The 22900-nt window shown below is 38.5% G+C and overlaps 1 protein-coding gene across 1 annotated transcript in view; it reads right to left on the reverse strand.

Moving 5' to 3' along the window:
• PDK3 (pyruvate dehydrogenase kinase 3) overlaps positions 1–22900 on the reverse strand; it is a 56457-nt gene that overhangs the window by 11083 nt on the left and 22474 nt on the right. Inside the window, exons 3-5 of the mRNA XM_080587567.1 lie at positions 12271–12342; positions 4493–4677; positions 2681–2770 (exon numbers count right to left, since the gene is read on the reverse strand). Coding sequence (XP_080443693.1) covers positions 2681–2770; positions 4493–4677; positions 12271–12342 — 347 coding nt within the window. The remainder of the gene's footprint in view (positions 1–2680; positions 2771–4492; positions 4678–12270; positions 12343–22900) is intronic.

The following is a 22900-nucleotide window of genomic DNA, read 5'->3' on the forward strand; positions in this document are numbered from 1 at the left end:
TAAAATCATTAGCCCTCAGACTGCTTGTTTACCTTTAATTGTTCTACTTCAAAATGCGCTGCCTACAAACAATCTATATATGTACCCTGTTAACTAGAAAAAATTTATACCAGCTATTCTGACATCTGCGAGGCTGGACATATCAAACACAGCTGACACAGATGCTGCTTGAGTTTTAGTCAAATGGAGCTAATCAATGCTGGGAATGTTCTTGAACAAGTCCCCAGAACGTTTCAAAGTCAGCTGTCCAACAGGAATCATCTGTATCAAGCCCGTCAACTTCAAAGACCTTCTCTAAAATAGTCCTGTCATTAGCACAATAAAACGTGCCCTAGTAAAAAGACCAAAATCCTATTTAATATCCAAGCTCTGCAGGAAACCTCAGCCTGGGATGTGCATAACTTAAGAAAAAAATGCACGAATATCTACACCTACACGATATTATAACATTGTCTCAGAACTTTTGATGGTCTTGTGAATAATCCCATTGTGCTTTAGTTAAAAAGGGCATGAGGAGCACTGCCACAGTCTTGACTCAGTCATCAAAAGTTGAAGACAGGTATGCAGCTGTTATGACCGTACGGCTGTCTACGTGGAGAAAAGAATATATTAGCACATTTCAGAGACTTTCCGCATCGTAAGTGGGTATCAGATGTGGACCAAAGGGGTAGAAGTCGGATTCCTTATTGTGGTGAAAAACACCAAGGCCTCTGAAAAGCATACCAATAATAGGGTGGTAATAAATGAAAAAGACCTCAATATACAGACGTAGAGCAGACACAGGCACTATGCAAAACTTAAGAGAATGAAGAGATTCTGAAAAAGAAATCCACCTAGCCTCCCTAAGCTGAACGAATGTAAGACTCACCCATTTTCACAAAGTAGCCACCCTTGAGATGAAGGGGAAGGCACCATCACTTCACGATCCAGTGAAGTATCCACTCATGAGGAAAAAAACAGCGTCAGAGAGCAGTCTCAATTTTACCCTTCTTCTCTGTCTTTGGCAGAAACCTAGGACTTTTATTTAAAAGAGACTGTGCCAAAAGGTTCAAGGCACACCTCATGTCATGGCTGGAGGTAAGCAGCAACAGGATTGAAGGATCTATCAGTACATCTGAAAAGCCAGTTCGAGTAAAAAGCTGGGAATTGCTCTCAGCTCAAACAAATCTTACTGTAGGACAGTCAGTGAGATACCAAGACCTACCTCAGGCAGTTAGAGGCGCAACACTAGGTGAAGCTGCTTGAAATAAGACGTGGTTGTTTTAGTCATTTCTTTCACGTTTGAAGGTCTTACAGAGCTTGTAGCTGCCACATAGAGTGCCAACACCTTAACTCTAACAAATTGCCCCAAATACAACCTAGGCACCAGAACATGTTGGAGCTAGCACAGGATACAGAATGTAAATTAACCACTCCACCACCTTGAAGATGAAATGGCCTCACTTACACTGACTATGGACAGGCTCTGCCCTTAAGAACATTTGGTTTCTTTGAAACAACACTGGATACTGTTTATGATGTCCTCATTTTGTTAGAGGATATTTCTTCAGATACAGATGATGTATTTTAGCTACTAGCTTAAAAACTGGACTGAGCACCTTCTGACACTACGCACTCCTCTGCTCATGGCAGACAGCACCTATGAATTTCATGATCAAAATAGATCCGAAGATTGCTATTAGAAGGAACATTGAAATAAATAAGCCTGTAACATAAAATGTCAAGGTCAAAGAGTAGTAAGATCAATCAAAAGAAAATAGAACTGCTGAAAAAAGCCACCTTGGAGCCAAAGAGCTAGAAGCCAAGAAGCCCTGCTAACAGTAAAAAGCATCTACATTACAAAGCAAGCTGTCATGCAGGCCAAATTCTGACAAAGTTTTCCCTTTCAGCTGAAAGCTGACAAAAGGTGAAGGCGAAAACACATTCTTCCTCTTTTGTAACTGCATAAATAGCAACGAAGGAGAGGGGGAAGAATTCACTCTTACAGCAAAAGCTGTATTTGTAAATACACCCAGAGTGCGAATCTTCAATAAGCGAATTCTTGAAGGGGACAGCATTGCCTCATGCATATTTACTAACATTCAGAAAGCTTATAAGCATAACATCCAGCAAACAAAACGTCATGTGAGACTATGACAGATCATTCAGGTACAGCCATCACATACACGTCTTCTGTACAAGAGAGAATAGGCTGTGATGTGGTAAGATGCACAAGATTAATCACTGGAATATCCATATAACTGACAACATTTTACCTAAAGGCCTTACTAAATAAATCAGAAAATTGCACATTTTCTCAAATTTCTTTAGCACTGGTATTAAGCAAAAACAGTAGTAACTTTGAACCTGTTTCTAAATATTTTGGGGGAAAAAGGCATGTACATTTTAACAAAACATTTAGATACTTAATCTGATATTTGTCTCCCTGCTTCTGCTAACATACCAGAAGTTTCAACATTCTTAGTTACCAAGCCATTAGAAATTCTGAATAAGCCATGGCTTTATTGTAAGCAACTGCAGAGCTTCCATTTCTCGGTATTTCTTTTTCTTTTGGTTACTGTTTTAAGTGCATTGAATCAATAAAAATCACCTTCAGTCTTCTGTATCTGAATAATACATTTATGCATATTCTAAACTGTGAGTTTTTTAATCAACAAAAATACGAACCCAGTCTCCTTACCTTTAACCACCTCTGCCACATTACAATTAGGGTCAATACTTCCAATATGTTTGGGGTGAGCAGGATTAATGTCTCCTCCAAAAAGAAGTGCTAAAAGGAAAAACAAATAGCAGTGACTTGTCTATTATGCTTGAGGCAGCACAGAAAGTTTAAATCTGATAATATCTTGATCTTACTGAATAGCACGTCATTTTGTAAAAAGATACGCCTGCAAATTGTCAGAATCCTTGTTTAGGAAAGCTCTCGGCAGTATGCTCCCCACTCTGTCTTTTGCACAGGGTCTGGCATTCACTAGACCCTTCACTGAGAGATTTTAACTCTCAAAGACGCAGAAAGATTTTACACTTTTTTTCAGAAGTGATTTTCTGCTGCTTTAGCAGTTAAGCAGATAAGAAACAGAGGCAGTATGAGGTAAGCAAAAGACAAAATACAAAAGCTTTTTCTGTTCCAGTAATGATGAGCTAATATATTGGCACACTGCACATTGCAGAACCACACAAGAGACAGTGTCAATAACGAAACAAAGTGCAAGCTATATAACCTGTATCCAAACTCTACTTTTCAATTGTCCTTCTCAGTGCTTCGAGATTAATTTTTAGCATCAAAGATGGATCACTAACATTGGTTATCACAGGGAACTTGTACTAGATTAAGCATCTACAAGCTTTTTAAAGTTTCAACCACAGGACAAGGCATTTCAGTTCAATGAAGTAAGTTTTATACTTCAGAACTAATGCATGTTATGCTCACGCTTGGCCTAGGAATTCTATTAGGATGAAGCTTTTGTTATTGTTGTAACTCTTACAACCCTAAGAGAGCCTTTTAATTTTTTATTCATCATTTGTCTGCCCAGTTACTAGAATAAATGGCGTATTTATTTCACTGCATGCTTTGGCACATGAAAGCTACTTGTACAGAGACAGCATGGCATTTGCTAGTCTCATAAAAGGTTATTGGAAAGACACACAACTTGTAAAATACCTTACAGTGCATTACTCCACTTTTGCTCTCCATTACCTGTAGTGCACCCATATTCTAATAGGCCATAAAAGCAGAATACTGGGCAGACAATGAAGCTTTAGTGCTAAAAGGTACAAGATACGCTAAGAGATCAAGATTGATCTTAACTTTACATAGATCACTTTCTGCATGGCTGCACATAATGGTTAATAGGAGCTGTGCAAGTAACTCCTTTCACTCTGTAATATGAATATGAAAAAGTTTATTAGTAACAACATAAAGCAATGAAATAGAACTCAGTGACAGAAGAAAACTAATTCAAGTATTTATTCTTAAACAGAAAATAGGGAGTAGAGGGAGAAAATGAATATAATTTAAACCTTTAGTTAGAAATACTCAACTTGTATTAGTTAAAAGGCAAGGAAGTCTATATAACTTCCTGACAAATTAAGCAAAAAGATACATAAATTATCTCTGCATCCTCACATTTGATTATGAAATAAATGCCAACTCTACAAGCTATGCTGAGAGAATTTGAGCAGAAAAATATAGCTACTCTGTTGTCTAAAAATACTTCATGTAACACTATGCAAGCTGTCTCTGCCAGCAAGATTAAAAAGTGACAGCCACGCTGACAAAGCCTGACAGTTCTGGAATAAAGCATACTGGTGGTTTGGATTCATTTCTGATAGCTGTGAAGTACCATATTAACCTGTTGCCAGTATATTTTTTACCTAATTAGCACAGAATATTAAGAATTAGTCACAACTACGAAAAATACTAAAACAAAGCTATGGCTTCTTCAGGTTTACAAGCAACAAGCTCTTGAACATGAAATAAGCAATTACTTACTGTGTTGGTTAATAAGCATACGGAAAGAGATGCGGTTGGTGTAGAATCTATCTAGAAAATACTGGATGTTACTGCTAACAAATGGATCAAAGCCATATTTTTCCTTGTATTCAATCACCCCTTGCGCCATGGTTGGAACCACATCATTGTGTCTGTTCCTGACTTTAATTAAAACATCTAAAAAGCTAGAGGAAACAAAATTAAAAACAGATTGTTAAAGGTATAATTAAACTCAATCTCTCACTTCTGTTTTCAGCTCTCCACAACATAACCATTTTATCTATTTGCTATCCCACCCAGTAAATAAAACACAGTCATACCTAAACAAGCCTATTTAAAGAGAAATATTAGGTCAAAGTCTTAACTCACAAGGTCTGTGAAATTTTTAGGGTCTCAATTTGAATCATTCCTTCCCGAAACATCCCTTCAAACTAAATCTGTTCGCTATTAACTGAGAACAAGAGATTTCCTTTTTATATGCACCACGGTAACTCTCATTCTCTGTAACTAACGGTAGCTGGCAGATTGGAGAGGTAACTCAGAAAATAGTACCTTACTGCCCCATATAGTTTCCTGACAAATTTTACACTCCATCATTTCTTCCCAAAATTCACCCTGTGCAGTGTAACTTTTGAATGCATTTCTTTACCTGACATCTATTCTGAAGTTTGAATGCTGGGATAGGTAATTATTATCTGTATGACTTCTGTTCAGTTTCCTTTTTACACCACTGGATGGCAGAACACATACAACGGTGCTCTGACAGATGTCTGGTAGCAGACAGGGGCAGTTTTAGGATACCACTTCCTTTGTTTTTAAAAAGTACTTCTCTTGAATCAGCTTGGGGGATTTTTGTTTCTCCTGCCAAGGCAGCTCTACACTTATCTTTAAAGTGCTCATCGTTTTTATTCCACATGCAAACTCGTACATACTTTAAATATTAATAGCTTTTAAAAGCCTAGACATGGAAAAAAAATCAGTGCTACTCAGTTCTGCTATATTCTATAATATTAAATGATATTAGCACTACAATGTTTACATGATCTTGTTAGAAAACACATGGTGAAATGCAGCTTTCAGAAGAAAACAAAGCTGGGAGTCTTGTTGGGCTATGTCTGCATCTGCAAATCTACAGACTTGGCTTCGTAGTTGACTTTAAAAAATGTCAGATTTATACTGAAAAGAGATGTATTATTTGCATCAAAAGTAAAATATACACCAGCTAAGGAAGGAAAGAACACTAAGATCACAAAAAGTAAGAGACTACCAGTTAGTCACCACGTTTAAAGCACATGCTTCGTTCTTGTTCACAACCAGTTAGCCAAGACAATCGTTTGATGGTAAAACATATGCTTAGCTAGTGACAAGCTTTTAAAATTAGTTCTACTGTACCAGCTCCAAAGGAACGTAGCATTAATATTTAATACTTTTTCATCATCTTTGTTCTGATCACCAGTTTTTGCCCATATATTAACAAACAATTCAGTAGTCTTTCAACACTATTTTGTTGCATATAAAAGGGGAAGTTTTAACTGCCTAAATCTCCCTGAAATTTTTTACAGTACAGACCAACTGTTCCCTATTACTTTCCAATCTTGCTGGCTGCTTCAAATATTTTAATAAAGAATTTACAAACCATTTAAATTTTGATCCTTTATGATCCATAACCACTGAGATCGGGTATTAGCTTTCCAGACAAGACTACTGCCTAGCTATTTTATTCATGCTTTCTCTCCGTTTCAGAGCAACAAGACTGGCTTAAAACAGAGCTGAGAAGTAACACTTATATCTGAAAGATAACAACTGACAGCACTCTCTACTAGCTGCTATTTGCAGACAGCTGTGCTTTTCATTTTTAAGTAGCTCCACTACCCACAATATATACAACATGATGCTTATGTGCTCCACGAGGGCACACTGTTCGCAGATATCCTGCTACTAAAGTGCTCAAATGCACTGAGCGTGCTGGAAGGGCAAACAAAGGTCTGGGTTGTTTACCCGTTACAGACCAGCAAACCATAGCTGAAGCTCAGTGTGTAAATGCACACGGTAAAGGAATTCTTCACTCTTACAATGATATGACAGCCTCTTGCCCTATCTTCAAAGATAACTGAGTTCACTCAAGTGTTCCCCTAAAGTAGATGCTTTTAAATGACCAAACATATCAAAGTATATATGCTAATTTCAAGGCAGTGGGGCAGAAACCATAACACATTTCCTTCCACTCATTCCTTACCCACTCCCCATCCTGCATACACCTGAAAGGCATTTGAAGCTTACTATACTCAAACCATAGGAAGCCACATAAAAAAATCTTAAGTGGTCATGGGACTGGCTGAGAAAAGTGAACTGCAAAATAGCTCTGAAAGTTTTATTTAGCAATAAATCTCTAGAAAAATTCTGTTTTGCATTTACAAAACTACAACGAATAATGCTGTTGGTTTGACAGAAGAGAAATTACTAATATGAAGCTATTTCAGTCAACTGAACTTCGGTGGCTTCTGTATTAACAAAACAATGTTTGTTACCATAGCTATTAAATAAATTAAGCCTATGCATTCCTGTGAAGATAATTAATGAATGTCAACACAACAGTTATTTTTTAAGTCCCTAATGGCAGTAATATGTATTATTCTGTTTTGATCTATCAGGACAGTGCAAGAAAAGTAATTCTAAAAAACACAGTATAAAGACAAAAGGGAATTTTTGCTATGCCCATTTTATGGATAGCATTATCTGAAAGGTTGAAGAAAAACTGATTAGTGTAGACAGCCAAACATCCCTTTCAATAGAACAGACATTTTATATTATGTATATATATACACACACACACTTTGATTGATAGACTGCTCTTTTTTAAAAAGTGCTAGCTACCTGGTAGTTGAAAATCACCAGAAAGACGAACTAAATTCACACACTGAAAGATTTCCCTATTAAAAAGTGCAACTATTTTCAAAGTGCAAAACACTATGTGAAGTAGCATTTCATATTATTTTTAAGTAACAAAACACCATGTGCTTATTCCAATCTACTGCAATAGTTATTTCAAATTGCTAACAGAATTGCTGTTTTAATCTTTGTGCTGCACAAGGGAAAGTTATTTTTTTAATTACTAAGTTTCATGTTTGTGCATTATCTATAGACATATTCAGTGTATTACTTCAGTTACTCTTGATTCCAGAACACTTTCTCTGACACTCTACCACCACAGGGTGAGCAAGAAAAAAAAAAAAAAATCAAAAGAAACTCATGGGTACAGGATGTGGTGTGTTTGTTTTTTCTTTTTTTTTTTTTTTCTCTCCAATGTACGTATAAACACCACTTATTACAAAACCTTCTGTTTTTGAAAAGCGACTTCTGCCTTCGCATGTTCATCTGGATGCATACTGACACCACGGGGAGTTCCAAACACTTCTGCCAGCTTACACACTCTACCAAATGTGAGCACCTTATCTTAAAGCTTCTGCAATCACATTATTTGAAAGAAATGCGGCAAGACTTCCTACCAGACCCCTCTGTACTTTGAGCAAAGATATTGACTATTATTATCAAAAATTCCAGAAAGGTCTGACAACATTGTAGCAAGTCTTCATCCAGTCCACTAACCAATAGAACACGAAGAAACTGAAGCACCCCTGATCCTCTGTAGCACAGAAATACTGTGACAGAAAAATCCCTTTGAAGTATTTTTCCCCATGTTCAGAAAAATTCATGACTAAGCATCTGTCCTCAAATTTATACACTAAGAGCACAGGTAAGTTGGACTATTCTGGGAAGCCATTACTCAGCATTAGCATTGGTTTAGCCTGCACTTACTCATACCTGTTCACCCCCTGTATTGCGTTGGCACTGCTCTCCTTGTGGGCCTCAGGGCACAACAGTTTAGGGACTGATGGGGTTGAAAGAGGACTATTTTTCCACTAGATCAGTTTCCCAACTCATTTCACTGTACGGCTTAGCAAACAGCTATGCCAACACATGGATAACATCTACAATCCTGTATGTTGATACGAAGAAGGGATTCCTCAGAAGGAGACCCTGAGCTCTGAGAACACCCAAGCAGGCTCCCCACATGAGCAGAGAGGTGACACAAAGTCAGAGGGAAGTTTTACATTCAACTAATGCTGTCATTCCACCATTTCAGAAAGCATTAATTGAAGAACCACCTCCAACATCAGTACATCATGCATCTTACCCTTCAAAAGCCATGCTGCCTGGTGGTTGCCACCAAAAAAACTCACTACTGCAAGAGGTCCAAACTCTGAATCAGTCTGCAATTACTTGTGCTAGAAATTGCTCCTGAGGACATATGATCCTGGAGACACTGAGCCCAGCTTGACTCTGATAAATGCTGTGCAAAGAAGGGTTAAGCAAGACATCCACACATTTGCTAACGAGTATCAGAAAACCAAAAAGCCATGAAATATTTAGAAAGAAAGTAAATCCTGGTCTGCAAGGCTGCCTCTCGCCAACTATTGACTGAAGCAGATGGCATTGCTCTGTTCCGTCCAAGAGGAGCCTGTAAGATTTAGTGATCACGCTTGGAATGACAAAAACTTGTATAATGAGTAGCCCTGGGTCATTTTAAGGTATCTGGTACATTTTCAAACTGCAGCAAGTTCATTTCTGAAGACTGAGACACATGTATTTAATTTTCAACTAAAAAAAAAAAAAAACAAAACAATTTGCCTGCTGTAGAAATTGTACTACTATAAAAAAACATCTAACCCAAACTTCAGAAAGTACTCATCATGTGCAAGCTAAAGCTCTGCATTCTAAAGATTCAGACCCACACCAACAGTCAAGCCATCAAGCGACTGACACTGGAAATCTGAGACCTACCTGGACTATGGGACATCTGCCCCTCAGCACAAGCTGGTTGGTGGTGACACTAGAGTATTTCATTTGCTGCACGGTATTCGAGGACAAGTATAGAACTGTGATCAGATCCTTAAGGGCACATCTATGTTTATCAAATGTGTTTAAAAGAGCACTTTAGCTCTCTCTTCTCTCTCAAGCTGCTGTAACAGAACCTTAAGTCCACCCCAGCTAACAAAGAGCCCAGAAGGTCCCAGATAACGGGTCAAATTCTGAATTCATTATTATATGAAGTTACAAAAGCAAAGTGTTATATAAGCGTCACTGAAAAGAGTTCCCAATATTTTTCCTCCTACCATACAGTCATAAAAAGGGGACAGGGCTATAGAGCAGCAACATGGGACACTGGTAGAGAAGTTGAGAAATTGTTAGATTTATCTGTTGGATTATTACAAATGAAATACGGACACAGTTGTTGAGAAAATTTTTAAAATAATTGCTAATTACAGCTCCATATCCAGTCAGATGGCATGGCTTTCAGAAAGTTAGGAAGAGATGACAGGCAAAAGAGCAGGAAAGTAAATCTGCCTAATCTTAGGCAGCCAATTCAATATCATCAGTAAGAATAAATTGGTCTTTAATTGGATAACGTAGGTTTTGCATCTCTTCATAGGCCAAACTCAGTGTAAAAGACAACTCTTACTGTCTTTCGGACAATAAGTATAGTTGGACTTTAGTAGTAGTTGGACTTCAGTAGGCAGCAAAAAGTTCCCAGTGTCCTTACTACGTGTACTTAAACACACATAATAAGATTTCTGACATCTTCCAATTACTGTAATAAAAATTACACTGATGGAGTAAATATTTGGTTCATCATATTTGATATATCATACTGATATAGAACATCTCACAGAATATTTCACATTAGTTCATGTCAATGTCAGAAATACCCATTACCACTATGACAATCACATAATACATCTAGTAATTGTGAACAAACTCCAAAAACAGATCTCCAAGAAAACTGTTGATCAATCTTTCACATACCCCATAAGTAAATATATATTTAGTAAACTACCTTGAACCTCTGAAGTCTGTAAAACACCGACATTCAGTTACCTAACTACAGAACATCTAAAATGGTACAAGAAGCTTCATAACTACACTGCCTCCATCTGCACACCCAGCATCTTATAGGCTTAACGGGACCTGTTATGCTTGCCAGGCTCACTCAAATGTCCAGGACAGCTTCTGTCATCTCAAAGGGAAACCGAAGTTCTGGTAACTGAGTTCTACTCACAATGCTCTAAGTCAAACAGTAGGAACTCTTATTGCTAAGAGTCAAAAACTTGTCCCATCAGCAAATATACCGTAAATATAGAATCCCCCGAAGTAACAGTTAGAAATGGTCAACATGTTCAACTAATTTATCCAGTACAGAATAACCATGCCTAAAACATCACTGAAAAGATATCCAATGTGTTCTTAAAAGCTTTTAATATTAGAAGCTTTTTAATATTATCATAAGGCCTCCTCAAACGGTCTTCTTCAGTTTGTTCTCACTAATATTATTCATCTGTACTTTTTGCCGTGTGTACAGGTCTCAGCTTTAGCAAGTATCAGCCTCTTTCAAATACTCCACTTCCTCATTTAGAGTAACCAATCAGCCCTTATTATAGTGACTTCTTTTTTGTACGCTCAGACTTCTAGCACTTTGCACTTCAAATCTTTTTTGCCAGTCCAAATGACTCCCTTCAACATTTCTCAGGGGTCAAACTCCATGCTTCTAACTCTTGTTCCTTTCCCATCAATACTGTCCACCTGTGTTTTAATTTCTTTAGCGGTAGTACCAAGAACTGAAGACAGTATTCCAGCTTAGGACTCGCACTGAGAAAATTGTTACTTTCTCCTTGTTCAATAGCACTACAGTTCATTCATTCAGTCTGCAATCCTTATGGCTCTTTCTACAGTTCTGCCATGCAGGCAATTGGGTACTCATGCTCTTGAGTTTCTCTTGCATGCATTGGTTTACGCTTAAAAAAATAAAAGTAAAAAGATCTCAGATAATATTCCCACAACCAAAAGAGCATACTGTCTAGCGTTACCTAACAAAACCCTTATTCAAGCTAACAAATCAGTTAACATATCTGAAATTAACAGTTTATTCAGTTACATTAAACCAATTAGGTGAAGACAAAACACCATTTTTGCACAGGACAGGCAGTTTGTTGGACTGCAAAATGTTTTAAAAAACACTTCCTTCCAACACTATCTGATCAGGTAGAATATTCAGAAGCCCAAGTTTGAAAGACAAGCTACCTGAAGATAATTAATCAACAAAAAATAAATCTACAAGAAATAATCTTTTCAAACAAAGCTGACTGCTTTACAGTAGAAGCTAACTACAGAATTAATCGTATTTTTTCTTTAATCTCTGATGCATATGCATACTGCTGCACTACCTTTTCACTTGCATATGTTTTTGTGTGTTTTATGAACAAATTTCTAGAAAACATTCTGATGACATTCATATTATTTCGTTGATAAAGAAAATTAAATATTCCCTTCTTTTCAAAACATAACTAATATTATTCAATGAGGTGGCTGAATATCAATACCTGAAATCCATTAAAAAACCTTTCAGATAATTAACAATGATTGATACATCAAATTTCTCTCAGTATTCAACCTGTTAATATACATTACATACAACAGAGTACTGAGCTCAGTGAATAACGCTTATGTCTAAAACATCACGGAGGAAGCATTTCATGCTATTTCTTAGCCTATCAGGCTGCATAAATCTAGAATACGCTGGTTAAAAGCACTTAGATTCCTGTATTCAGCTCCTGGTTACAATTTCAGCTTTCACTACATGAATTCTACATTACAAATAAGATCACTATTATCCTATGGTTAAAAAAAAATTAAAAACTGTCACAAAGAAATAGATTACTCACTCATCCAGAACATGAGGATCCTCAGGACTTTTATTTTCGTATTCTAAAAGCTCGAGGAAGCTCTGCATATACCTGAAACACGCAAAGAAGATAAAGAAAGAGTTAAAATACTTAAAAAAAAATCAGAAGTAATTTAGGTTTAAGTCGTAAGGATACAACCTTATCTGAAACAACAGTAGTGTAGCACAGACATCTGCAAAAGCTATAATGAGGAGCAACACTGTAACAAAGCAACTACAATACAATACTTTTAAAACTCAAAATAATGTATCATGTTCACTTAAAAACTATCATTTATGTCCCTACAGTCCACAATTCAGGAAAATGAATCACAGCATTTAGGTCAGACATCCAACACAAACAAAATAACTACTGAGGCCTAGAGCCACAGAGGTACCACACTGGCCCCAAAGAAGATTTAAGGGAAAGCACCAACCACTTAACATGAACATGGCCAGCCCGCTCTGTAGGAAACTCACCCAACACCAGTGTATAAACACCACTCACTACTCCACAACACTTGGCCTGAGGACAAGGTTCCCCTCCCTGAAGCAGGTACTCTAAGTAATACAGATGTAGCTTTACAGCTTAAAAAAAATGCGGACCTGTTTCTTGGTCTGAATTACCCACATAAAAGGTAGGGCTTCAACATTACCAGAAGAAGGAGCTGTCACTCCTCTTCCCTTTTGTTCTCCCTTTGTTCCTGGCTAAGCACTGCCACTTACATTAGGGTAATACTACTGCTAATCAGATGTTTGTGTAAACAACTATAGGTTGCTGCAATGACAAAACAGTCAGCCAGATAGTTCTCTTTTATTGCTCCAGTACATGAAAACAACTCATAGAAAGGTCTGTCTAAAGCTAGCTTAAGAGAGAAAAGATGACCATAAAGCTTAATAAGTAGGCTACGAAACCTCACCCTACGCTTTCAAGTTGCAGCCGAACTTACGACAGCACTGCTGTCCAGATGACTCCCTCCAGAGCCCTGTGCTGCTACCCTATCACCATTTCACTCCCAGCCATTGCATGACAGTGCAATTAGTATTCCCCCTTCCTTCTGGGAACTGCTTGGATTTAAATCTGGATCAGTAGCTGATCTTACCTCAGCTGGCAGACCCAAAACAAAGGGCACAGGGGGTGCGCATAGCTGAAAGCAGACAGCAGGCAGGTAGGCCTATTGGCTTCAGCAGCAGTGCACCCCCTACCATGAAACCAGCATCCTACCTGTGAGTGCCCCGGTTTAGCCACAGTTTTAGGGCAACACTGATGGGGAGAGAAGTTATTTCAGAGTTATTTCAAAGTGAGCATCAGATTGTAATGCCAAGCATTAGAAAGAAAACCTAGTAAGAGCATAATGCAACTCCAATCCATTAGAAAGCTAGCTTCACCAACCTACAGAATATTGGGTATTCCAGGGGAAAAAAGAGTTTTTAAAGGTCTTAACCATATTTTTATGGGAACAACATATTAGAAGCAACAATATTTCTAAGCAAGCAAAAAGCTTAAGAAAAGTGGTAACAATTTGTTATGAAAGCTTTTACTAGTGACCTTAACATTCAAAGTTAGATATGAAGTGTAGCCAAAATGTTTTAAGTAATGCCAGGGTTGTCATTCTGTATCAGAAGTGCTGGGGCCAAGGGAAGGGAGCAACAGTTGCAACAGAAGTGATGAAGAGCAGTGATTTAAGACAGGGAACAGGCATCTGACCTTGGGCTGATCCCAGCCAACAGCCAAACACCCACACAGCTGCTTGCTCACTCTCCTTGCCTGATGCTGGTGCAAAGCCAGAAGGAAGGTGAGAAGACTTACAGGTCAAGATAATGACATTTTCACAGGAAAACAAAAGCTGCAAGTGCAAAGCAAAAAGAATTAATTCACTACTTCCCAGCAGCAGGCAGATGTCCAGCCACATCCCAGGATGCAGGGCCTCAGCATGCACAATGATTGCCTCCTCCTTTCTTTAAGCTTCTACTACTAAGGCCAATGGCACATTGTAATACTCAATGTCCCTTTGGACGTCTCAGATCAGCTGTGTCCCCTCCGCATCTCCTGCCCACCCCCAACCTACTCGCTGGGGTGGGGGACACGACAGCGTGGGAAGTAAAAGACAGCCTTGTCATTGTACAAGCACTGCTCAGCAATAACCAAAACACTGGTGTCATCAACACCTCTTCAGTCACAAATCCAAAGCACAGCACTACACGGGCCGCTGTGAGAAAGGTAACTCCATCCCAGCCAGACCCTGTACAGCAACAAAGCTGAGATCAGTTCTATCAAGTGCTGAAAACTGAACATTACCCCACTGCCCTGCCAGAGCACAAGTAGTCTTTGAAAATCCCCCTGTGGACGATGACTGTAGTCTTGCAGAAGTCTACACACAGAGGACAAGAAGTGCAACTAGAGTGACAAGGGATAGGAGCACCTTTCCTGTGAGGAGAGGCTGAGAGGGCTGAGACTGCTCAGCCTGGAGAAGAGGCGGCTCAGGGGGATCTCATCCATGTCTGTCAGTGCCTGCAGGGAGGGTGCGAAGAGGACAGAGCCAGGCTTTTTTCAGTGGCGCCCAGTGCAAGGACAGGAGGCAATGGGCACAAACTGGAGCACATCAGGAAGAACTTCTGTACTGTGCAGGTGACATGCTGGGATCTTTAACAACTGCCTGCGCACAGCCCTGGGCAGCCTGCTCGGGCAGGGGTTGGAGCAGGTGACCTCCAGAGGTCCCTGCCAGCCTCAGCCAGTCTGTGAGTCTGGGATAAGGTTATCATGCAGAACAGTGTTAGGAAACGAGTTTGTCCATGGAAATCATGCAAAACTTCTGGAACAGTCCAGGACTGCTTTGATTGAATTGATCTTAGCCTAGGCTACAGTAAGGATTTTTCCACAGAGTAATATTTTCAACATGGTCGGTACAGTAACATTAGCTCCTGTCACATTGGATATTTTCCGCCTACTACAACCACCACAGATAACTACAGAAATCCCCCAAACAGTGAGTTTCAAGTTCGGCAGGTAGCTGATGTGTCTAGCACTGCATTTTTTTAAAGCCTGTTCTTCTACAACACTAGAAGAAAAGCACCAGTTCAGAACCACCACCACAGCTGCTCCCACAAATTCAAGCAACTGTCTAGGATGGCTTTGGGGAACAGACAGTAACTTAGTGTAGCCAAAGCCCACTGAAGATGCATTCCTGAGAAGTGGGAGATTTAGCAGCTTGAAAGATACTGAACAGTACATAAGGTCCCTGCATAGGTAGAGCTATGTGGAGGACAGACAGGCAGGGGAAGAATCATCAGGACAGTCAGCTGGAAGAGGGACTGGGTTTCTGAAAGAGAGAATGAGAATTAATCTCCTTTGAGAATGTGTCCTCAAATGCACTCCCTTTTCATTCTCACTGGAGAAAAACAGCGTTACTTTCAGAGCTCTGCTGCTACATCTGTGAAACCTAACACAGAACATATCTATGAGCACCCTCACTCCTTTGTTTTGAAGGCATTTTCTTCAACATCATCTTCCTCATACAAACCAATGTCAGTCAAGTTAATCATGTGTAAAGGACGAAAAAAGATATAATGATTACAACTAGCAAAACACAGCATCAACCAGTAAAGTACCTCCAAAAGGAAAGACGGGGGAGTGTCAGACGGGGCAGTGAGGCAATTCAGGGCTTAGGTTCTACGCAGTGTATCAGAATTTCAGATCAGCTTCTGACTTCTCAATGAACCAGGCAATCTCATGCAGAAGGAACATTTACGCCTATTCCTGTGTCCAATTTTCCTGTAGCTCTAATGAATATATGACCCTCTGCAAACAGGCTTTATTATCTCTTTCAGTTTCCTTGACTGATGCTCAGAGTATACCTAAGTCATCCAACCCATGGTTATCTCAAAGAGGAAACTGATTTCTGGAGTTTTTCTGGGTATACAAAGAAAAGGATATTCATGGGGCAGCCTTTTCTTGCCACTTTAGTTAGGAATGAAAAAAGCCACATATCTTGACCCAGTCAAGAAGACCACCACCGTCAGGCTGGAGTAGTTCCCTCATGCTATGGGTTTTAACATATCAAACGAGAAAGCTAAGACTTTCCTTTGTAATTAAATATTTGCTACCTTAAATCTGTTTGTGTGGGGGAAAAAGGCAAAATATTTGATTCTACACTGAAAAGCAATCTACCCAGAAAATACCTGCCTGATTACTGTGAAGCAGTCTTCTGTTCCTCGAACAAAGGTTGATCTCTTGGTACTCAATGACTGTGTCTCCATCAGCACCCAAACCTAAACCAGCAGTACGGTTTTGAAATGAATTCCCCAATAATCCTCCTTTAATCAACACTGCTTACATTTGGAAAGTGGTTTTGGCACTAGAAATCAGGTTCTTCTCAGAAGAAACTACACTAGGAGCTGCTGTGGATGAGCACCAAATGTGTCAAAGACAATACAGCCATCATGACCTGAACAAATGAGCAGGACAAACTGCCGTGAAGCTTTCTAGCACAAGCAGAGCACAATACGTGTTTCTCATGTTATACAAAGGTCCAAATGCTGTAGGCATCAGCAAGTTTGCCAACAACCACCCCTCCACTCCTTATCCTTTCAAGTCTTCTTCCTGGCTTGAAATTCTTTCCCTTCCTGCTTTAATTTATGTTGCCATCCTCCTTGTTTTGTGGAGGCCTGTATTTCTTCTCCTTGCCCTCTCCATTTTCCCCACACCTTCAGTATATGCTTTTTCATATTTTTCAACAATAGTTCTTTCTACCTCCCAGGAACTGGGTTCCAACTCAGCTTTCCAAGGAAATCACAGAATCTTTGAGGTTGGAAGGGATCTCGAGATCTTCTACTCCAACCCCTGTGTACAGTCAGCTAGAGCAGACTGTCGTAGACTGTATGTCTGGTTGAGTTTTGAGTAACTCCACAGATGTACCTTCCACTTCCTCTCTGGGCAACCTTTTTGTGGTGTTTGATCACCTTCACTGTGTAAAAGTTTTTTTCTTCTGTTCAGATGAAATTTCGTGGACTTTAACTCGTGTCCATTGCCCCTTGTCCTGTCACTGGGAACTACTAAAAAGAGCCCGGATCCCTCGTCATCATTCTCTCTCATGAAGTATTTATACGCACTGATATTATTCACCCCTCTGAGCCTTTTCTTCTCCAGACTGAACAGTCCAGACATCTTTCTGAGTATCTCCAAAGAGATATACAGTGTTCTCAGGCTCTTCCCGTATGAAAGATGCTTCAATAAATCTGTATCATCAGAGAGGTGACACCTTCTCTGGTGGCACAGTAAGTCAGAGAAGGTTATTTGGAAGCTACTGACCCCTGCCATCATACAATATCCTGAACGCCCTGGTTCTGAAGATGCAGGATAATAACCGCACTTAAGCAGCAACACAGCAGGTGCTTTTTACTAGAGAACTCTGACCAGGAATCTTGAACATCAGCAATTCTGTGCTGACGCTGTGTGTAACACAGCGATGAATGTTTCTGGTACGGAATGTAGCTGATACCTGATTTTTATGCTACTTGGATTTGATTGGCTGCTCACTACTACTAGTGTGCTATATTGAGATCTGTACATTTTATTTGCTTATTGCCACATTGGTCTTAAGACTGCTGCCCCTGGAGTAGTCAAACTACTCCTGTGTTGAATGATCAGCACTTTGAGTAACAGGCAGGGGCAAGCCAAGTGCTTCTCTCCTCTAATGGGGCAAGTAATTGTGCAGAAAACTGTCTCAGTCAGAAAAAGACTAAAGCAGGTCTCAACCAGAAAAAAGCTGCCAAACATGGTCACTAGCCATCAGTGGAACCAGCAGGCAGAACAGCTTCTAAGGTCATTATGCTGCAGGCACAACACAGCACCACTGTGGAACTGGGAGTTTCTGAAACAAAGGAAAATTACACAAACAAAATGCTCTAAACTAAGTAAATGTATCAATATACTGAAGTGGTTTGACTTTAATCTCTGTGGTGATGGAGAACCTATGGAAATAGGCAACGCTATTCCTTTATATAGGGTTAGCAACAGTATTTAGATGTGTCTGATTCTGAAGTAAATTGGTATTACTTTAGAAAGCCAAGTTCATTAGCACAAGCAAGTTAGAGAGACCAGTTCAGAAGAAAGGTTATTAACTTCAATATGAAGTTATTCAAATGTCATCAGTTTATTTCTTCCAAACCACAGAATAAATTAAGTTGGAAAAGACATAACCTGAAGTTAAACAAATCTAACCCACTGTACAATGCTTATGGATTATATATCATCCAATCTGGGATGTTGTAATACCCTGTGTATTAGCCCAAGTTTCCAAATAAAAACTCAGAGCTGCAAGAGCCGTACATTTTTTTTAGTTGCAATTTACAATTTTTCAAACTGCTTACATCCCTTCATTCCTTACTTCTCCCCAAACAGCCCCAAACTGAAGAAACTAAGAAGTAAAAATGTTTAAAAGGAAATTTATAGCCCTGATGAACTGTAATAAGTAACTCACAACACTATCTTAACAACCACCAATAGGACAGTTTACCTATCAGCGCAGAGCCAGCAATGCAGTATACTGCTATGTCAGTTAGCACGTGTAAAGTATGTCATTCCCTTTTCATACAATTCATCTATTTCCTTGAATTTTCTTTTGATTAGAACTGTAGGGGAAGATAAGGGTAACTGAAGGTGGTAACTACAGGATTTATCAAGCACTGGAAAGCAGAACTGGCCATGTTTTAAACACAGTTCACATAAAATTAACAGCCAGCTAGAATAAAAGAGAGAAGTATTAGAATAATGGACACTTTGCTATACTATTAGTAAATTAATACAACAACACAGAACACAATCTACAAAAAAATAAACGAAATAAGTGTCAGTTATATTTTGCTACTTTCAGTGAGTCATCAAAAGCAGGAATCCAAGCCTATGCCCTTCAAATCTGTTGTCTTTCTAGTCCTTATTTCTCTAGCACAATCCACCACAACTCACTGGGCAATCTGTTTTCAAGCACTCTAACCTTGTTCTTTTGTTAATTGCCACAAGGTAGACTGAATTCTTGTCAGTCTGCCAAATGCAATAATTCCAGAATGCTACATTTCATACATGAAATCACTGTAAATGCCCATAATGCCAACTCCAAATTTTAACTACCACTCCCACCCTCCCTGGCCTTTTTTTTTTTAAAAAAATAAAAAAATAATGCAAGATGCCTTTACTTTTTCTCCACATGTATTTCAGTAAGATTTTCCTTTAGAATCTCTAACACCCAAGCATTGATAGAACACATTTCCATGGTAACAAATTCGTTAGCATAGTCTGAATATAAAAAAATAGAGGAAAATAATTATTAATCCTCAAGCTAATGATTTCTATAATGTATCTTTTCAAGAAGACAAATAGAATTTTATATTTCTTTCCAGGAAAGTACTAGAGTAGAGAAAAATCAGGGTTAATTAAAATAGGAATTACAGATATGACAGAGTAGCAGCTCGTTGTGACACCTTCACAGTTACTTTTGGTATTTCATAAGCCCTGACCTTATCCGTTGGCTTTATCATAACTATTTTCTCCACATCACGTTAGTGATCATGTCCTTTATTAGGCAGTTCTGCCACACTCCATACTCTGCATATTCTATCTAAATTTTAGATACAGTGTCCTCTCAAAGCTGACCTAAAAAAAGGCCCTCTTCTTTAGTAGCGGGAAGTTGGCCATTAATTTTGAATAACTAAAATAAGCTGCTGATCCCTACCATGCTGCTTGTTGATTTGTTATTTGGAATGACTCCGCTTTGCAGCCAAAACACATTAAAAGCATTATCATTATTTTCATTCATTTTCTTCCTTCTCTTGCTAATTCATGCAAAACATATGTGCACGCAAAGTTATAAATTCTAACTGGGACTGGGATAATGCTTTAGCTTTGTGCAGATTGAAATTCAAAACTGTTTGTTTGTTCATAATTCACCGTGTGGGTAATGCCAGCTTGATTTGAAAATGAGTAGCCAAATAGAACAAAGGAAGGACAGCTGTCTTGCTTATCCTCATTGCCACATACATCAGCCTAAGAAATCCAGAAAGGAGAAAGACAGACTGCACTTTTCCTGAGAGCAATCAAGCAATCAGTTGTAAAACTCCTGTTACACAGTGCAGACAAGGAGTGTGGTACAGGAAGCAAAGTGCCTACAGCAGGACCATGAAAATGGATTAGAAGACCGAAAGAACAGGGCTTGCCTGCAGCAGAGAGCGTATTCTCAGTAGTGTCAGGTTGAGACTGCTTCCCGAGGGACCTGTAAGAGACTGAAATTCATGCAATCCCGAATTTTACTGACTGGCTGGATAGAAGATTGACAAGAAAGAATCCATGCTGTACAGTAGGTGGGGCTAATTTATTTTCTTACTCCACCAAACCTAAATTCCATCTATAGCCACCTTACGCTAGTTTAAAAGAATAATAAAACATACTACAAGGATTAGGAGCCTTTTGAATTATTTGGCAGGCCGACGTTAAGGAATACACTGGAAACTTGCATTTTAAAGCTCCAGCTAATTTGGTGTCTTGTCATAAACACATTAAAACCATAAGGCTCTATTGTAATTGTGATTTATTTATACTACCACATTACATTGGTGACTGGAAAGAAAACTATCAGCCTACAGCTGAGATATTGCATATCACTGTCACGCAAAAGGTAAGTATATTACAGTCATATATTCCAAAAAGCTCCAGATTTATTTAATTAAGCCCTATCTACTTACAAGAAATCAGCAATTAAACAGATTACAGTGAATAATGTATTACAAAATGTATTTGCTTACTTGTGGCAAACATACCTTTTTTTTTTGGCTTGCATATTAACAAACAGTCAAGCTTTCTAAACCTACGACATACTAAAAATAAAGGATTGTAAAATCTGATCTGAAGAAGTCTAAGTACAAAATAAGTGCATCAAGAGGAGATTTCTCAATTTTAGAAGTTCACAAAGCAGCTGAACAGCTGAATTCATATTTTACATAAGATTCAGCGATCTCTCTCTAGGTGTGTCTAAGGCTTAGGTTAAAACGTATGTTTCAAAACTGCCTAATATTTTTGGTCACTCAAACCTAAGCTTAGTTTATTTATTTTTTAAGACCTAACTTATAGATTATATTTTGCCCAAGATTCCTAACTGGTATATTAACAGGCCTTTTAATCTACAGGTAAACATTAAAAAAATCTAAACTCCAAGCAGAAAAATAGGAAATAAACTCTTCAAAGTCCACATCTATAATCAGAAAAACAACATTCTACGATTACCTTAGTAATTCTGATATCAAATCCCTAATATACTCTCACATAATCCTAACGAAGATATTCCTTTCCACAAAAGCTGTTACTTAACTGAGGATCAAAATCAGAGGAACACACTGAGTCAGATATCTATTTGAAGCTGTTCATCACATTAACTCTACTGATTGTCTTTTGGCCCATTTAACAGAAAACTATCACTCTACAGCTGAGCTATTGTGCATCATTGTCACACAAAAGGTATGATTTAGACCATCATGTATTCCAAAGAGCTCCAGATTTAATTAAGCCCTACCTACTGTAGCCATAATCTTACCTGAAGTCCTCAAGGAACTAACCAAAAATTCTGAAGTGTTCACCCACTCTAAACACCTATTCAATTCCTTTGCCAGACCTGCACGAGCAGGGTGGAAGCATATGCCATAGAACATATTTTTGGACTAGAAGAATTATACTCTATAGTCAAAGAAAAATTGTTTCCTTTTCAGTGGAATCCAGACAGATGAACACAAAGACAGCTTCACAAGTAATCTAGATCAGAAAAGCCTGAAAGGCCCAGATATTATCCATTCTGTTCTACTTAGTATAACAGCTTCTGGTAGTATCGAATAGATACAAACCTTCAGTCCCTGCAAGCTGTCACTTAGCCACAAAGTAATTGCTACTGTGGGGCTCCACAGCATTTACATTTATTTGAAGCACTTAATCGTTATGTTTGAAGTAGTCATCAAGACAGCCAATGTTACCTCTCGCAGGCAAACACATTTAAATCAAATTATACAATAACACATATCCCACTTTACACTTTCTAAGTCTGAAGTTCGGTAAATATGAGACCAAGCCCAGCAGTCAATATACAGTCAATGCAGAGTTTCTTGGCTCACGGGCTATGACTGAAACTCACAAAATCCAACATGAATTGCAACTCGTGTACCTAGTAGATAAGCTGCTATTCGCAAAGGGAAGTTTGTTGTATTTTTACAGTTATTTTTACAGAAATTCTTCAAGTATTTGTAGGGAAAGAAACAATCAATACCCTATGAACAACATTTTTTAATACATACAAGGCAGTAGTCTCCAAAATACACCGAATGTGCAAGTAGACTAGAAATGAATTACTGTGGAGAAGATGGCAGCATTTAGCATCAGTCCGGTTAAAAACTACTTAAGTATAATGCACAACTATTAATAAGAGAATGTTACTTATTGGATAACAACAGAATTTTATCCTGTTCCATAATTTCCACTGAACACCAGTTTTTATTGTTAAAAACTTATTAATGAGAAGAACATGCAAAGTTTAATTTTGTTTTCAGTACTTTCGACAAAAGAAAATTAACAGGAAAGAACAAGCTATTTTAAGTCTTGG

Source organism: Anser brachyrhynchus (assembly GCF_964034855.1).
Source record: "Anser brachyrhynchus genome assembly, chromosome: 1".
NCBI classification, from domain to species: domain Eukaryota; kingdom Metazoa; phylum Chordata; class Aves; order Anseriformes; family Anatidae; genus Anser; species Anser brachyrhynchus.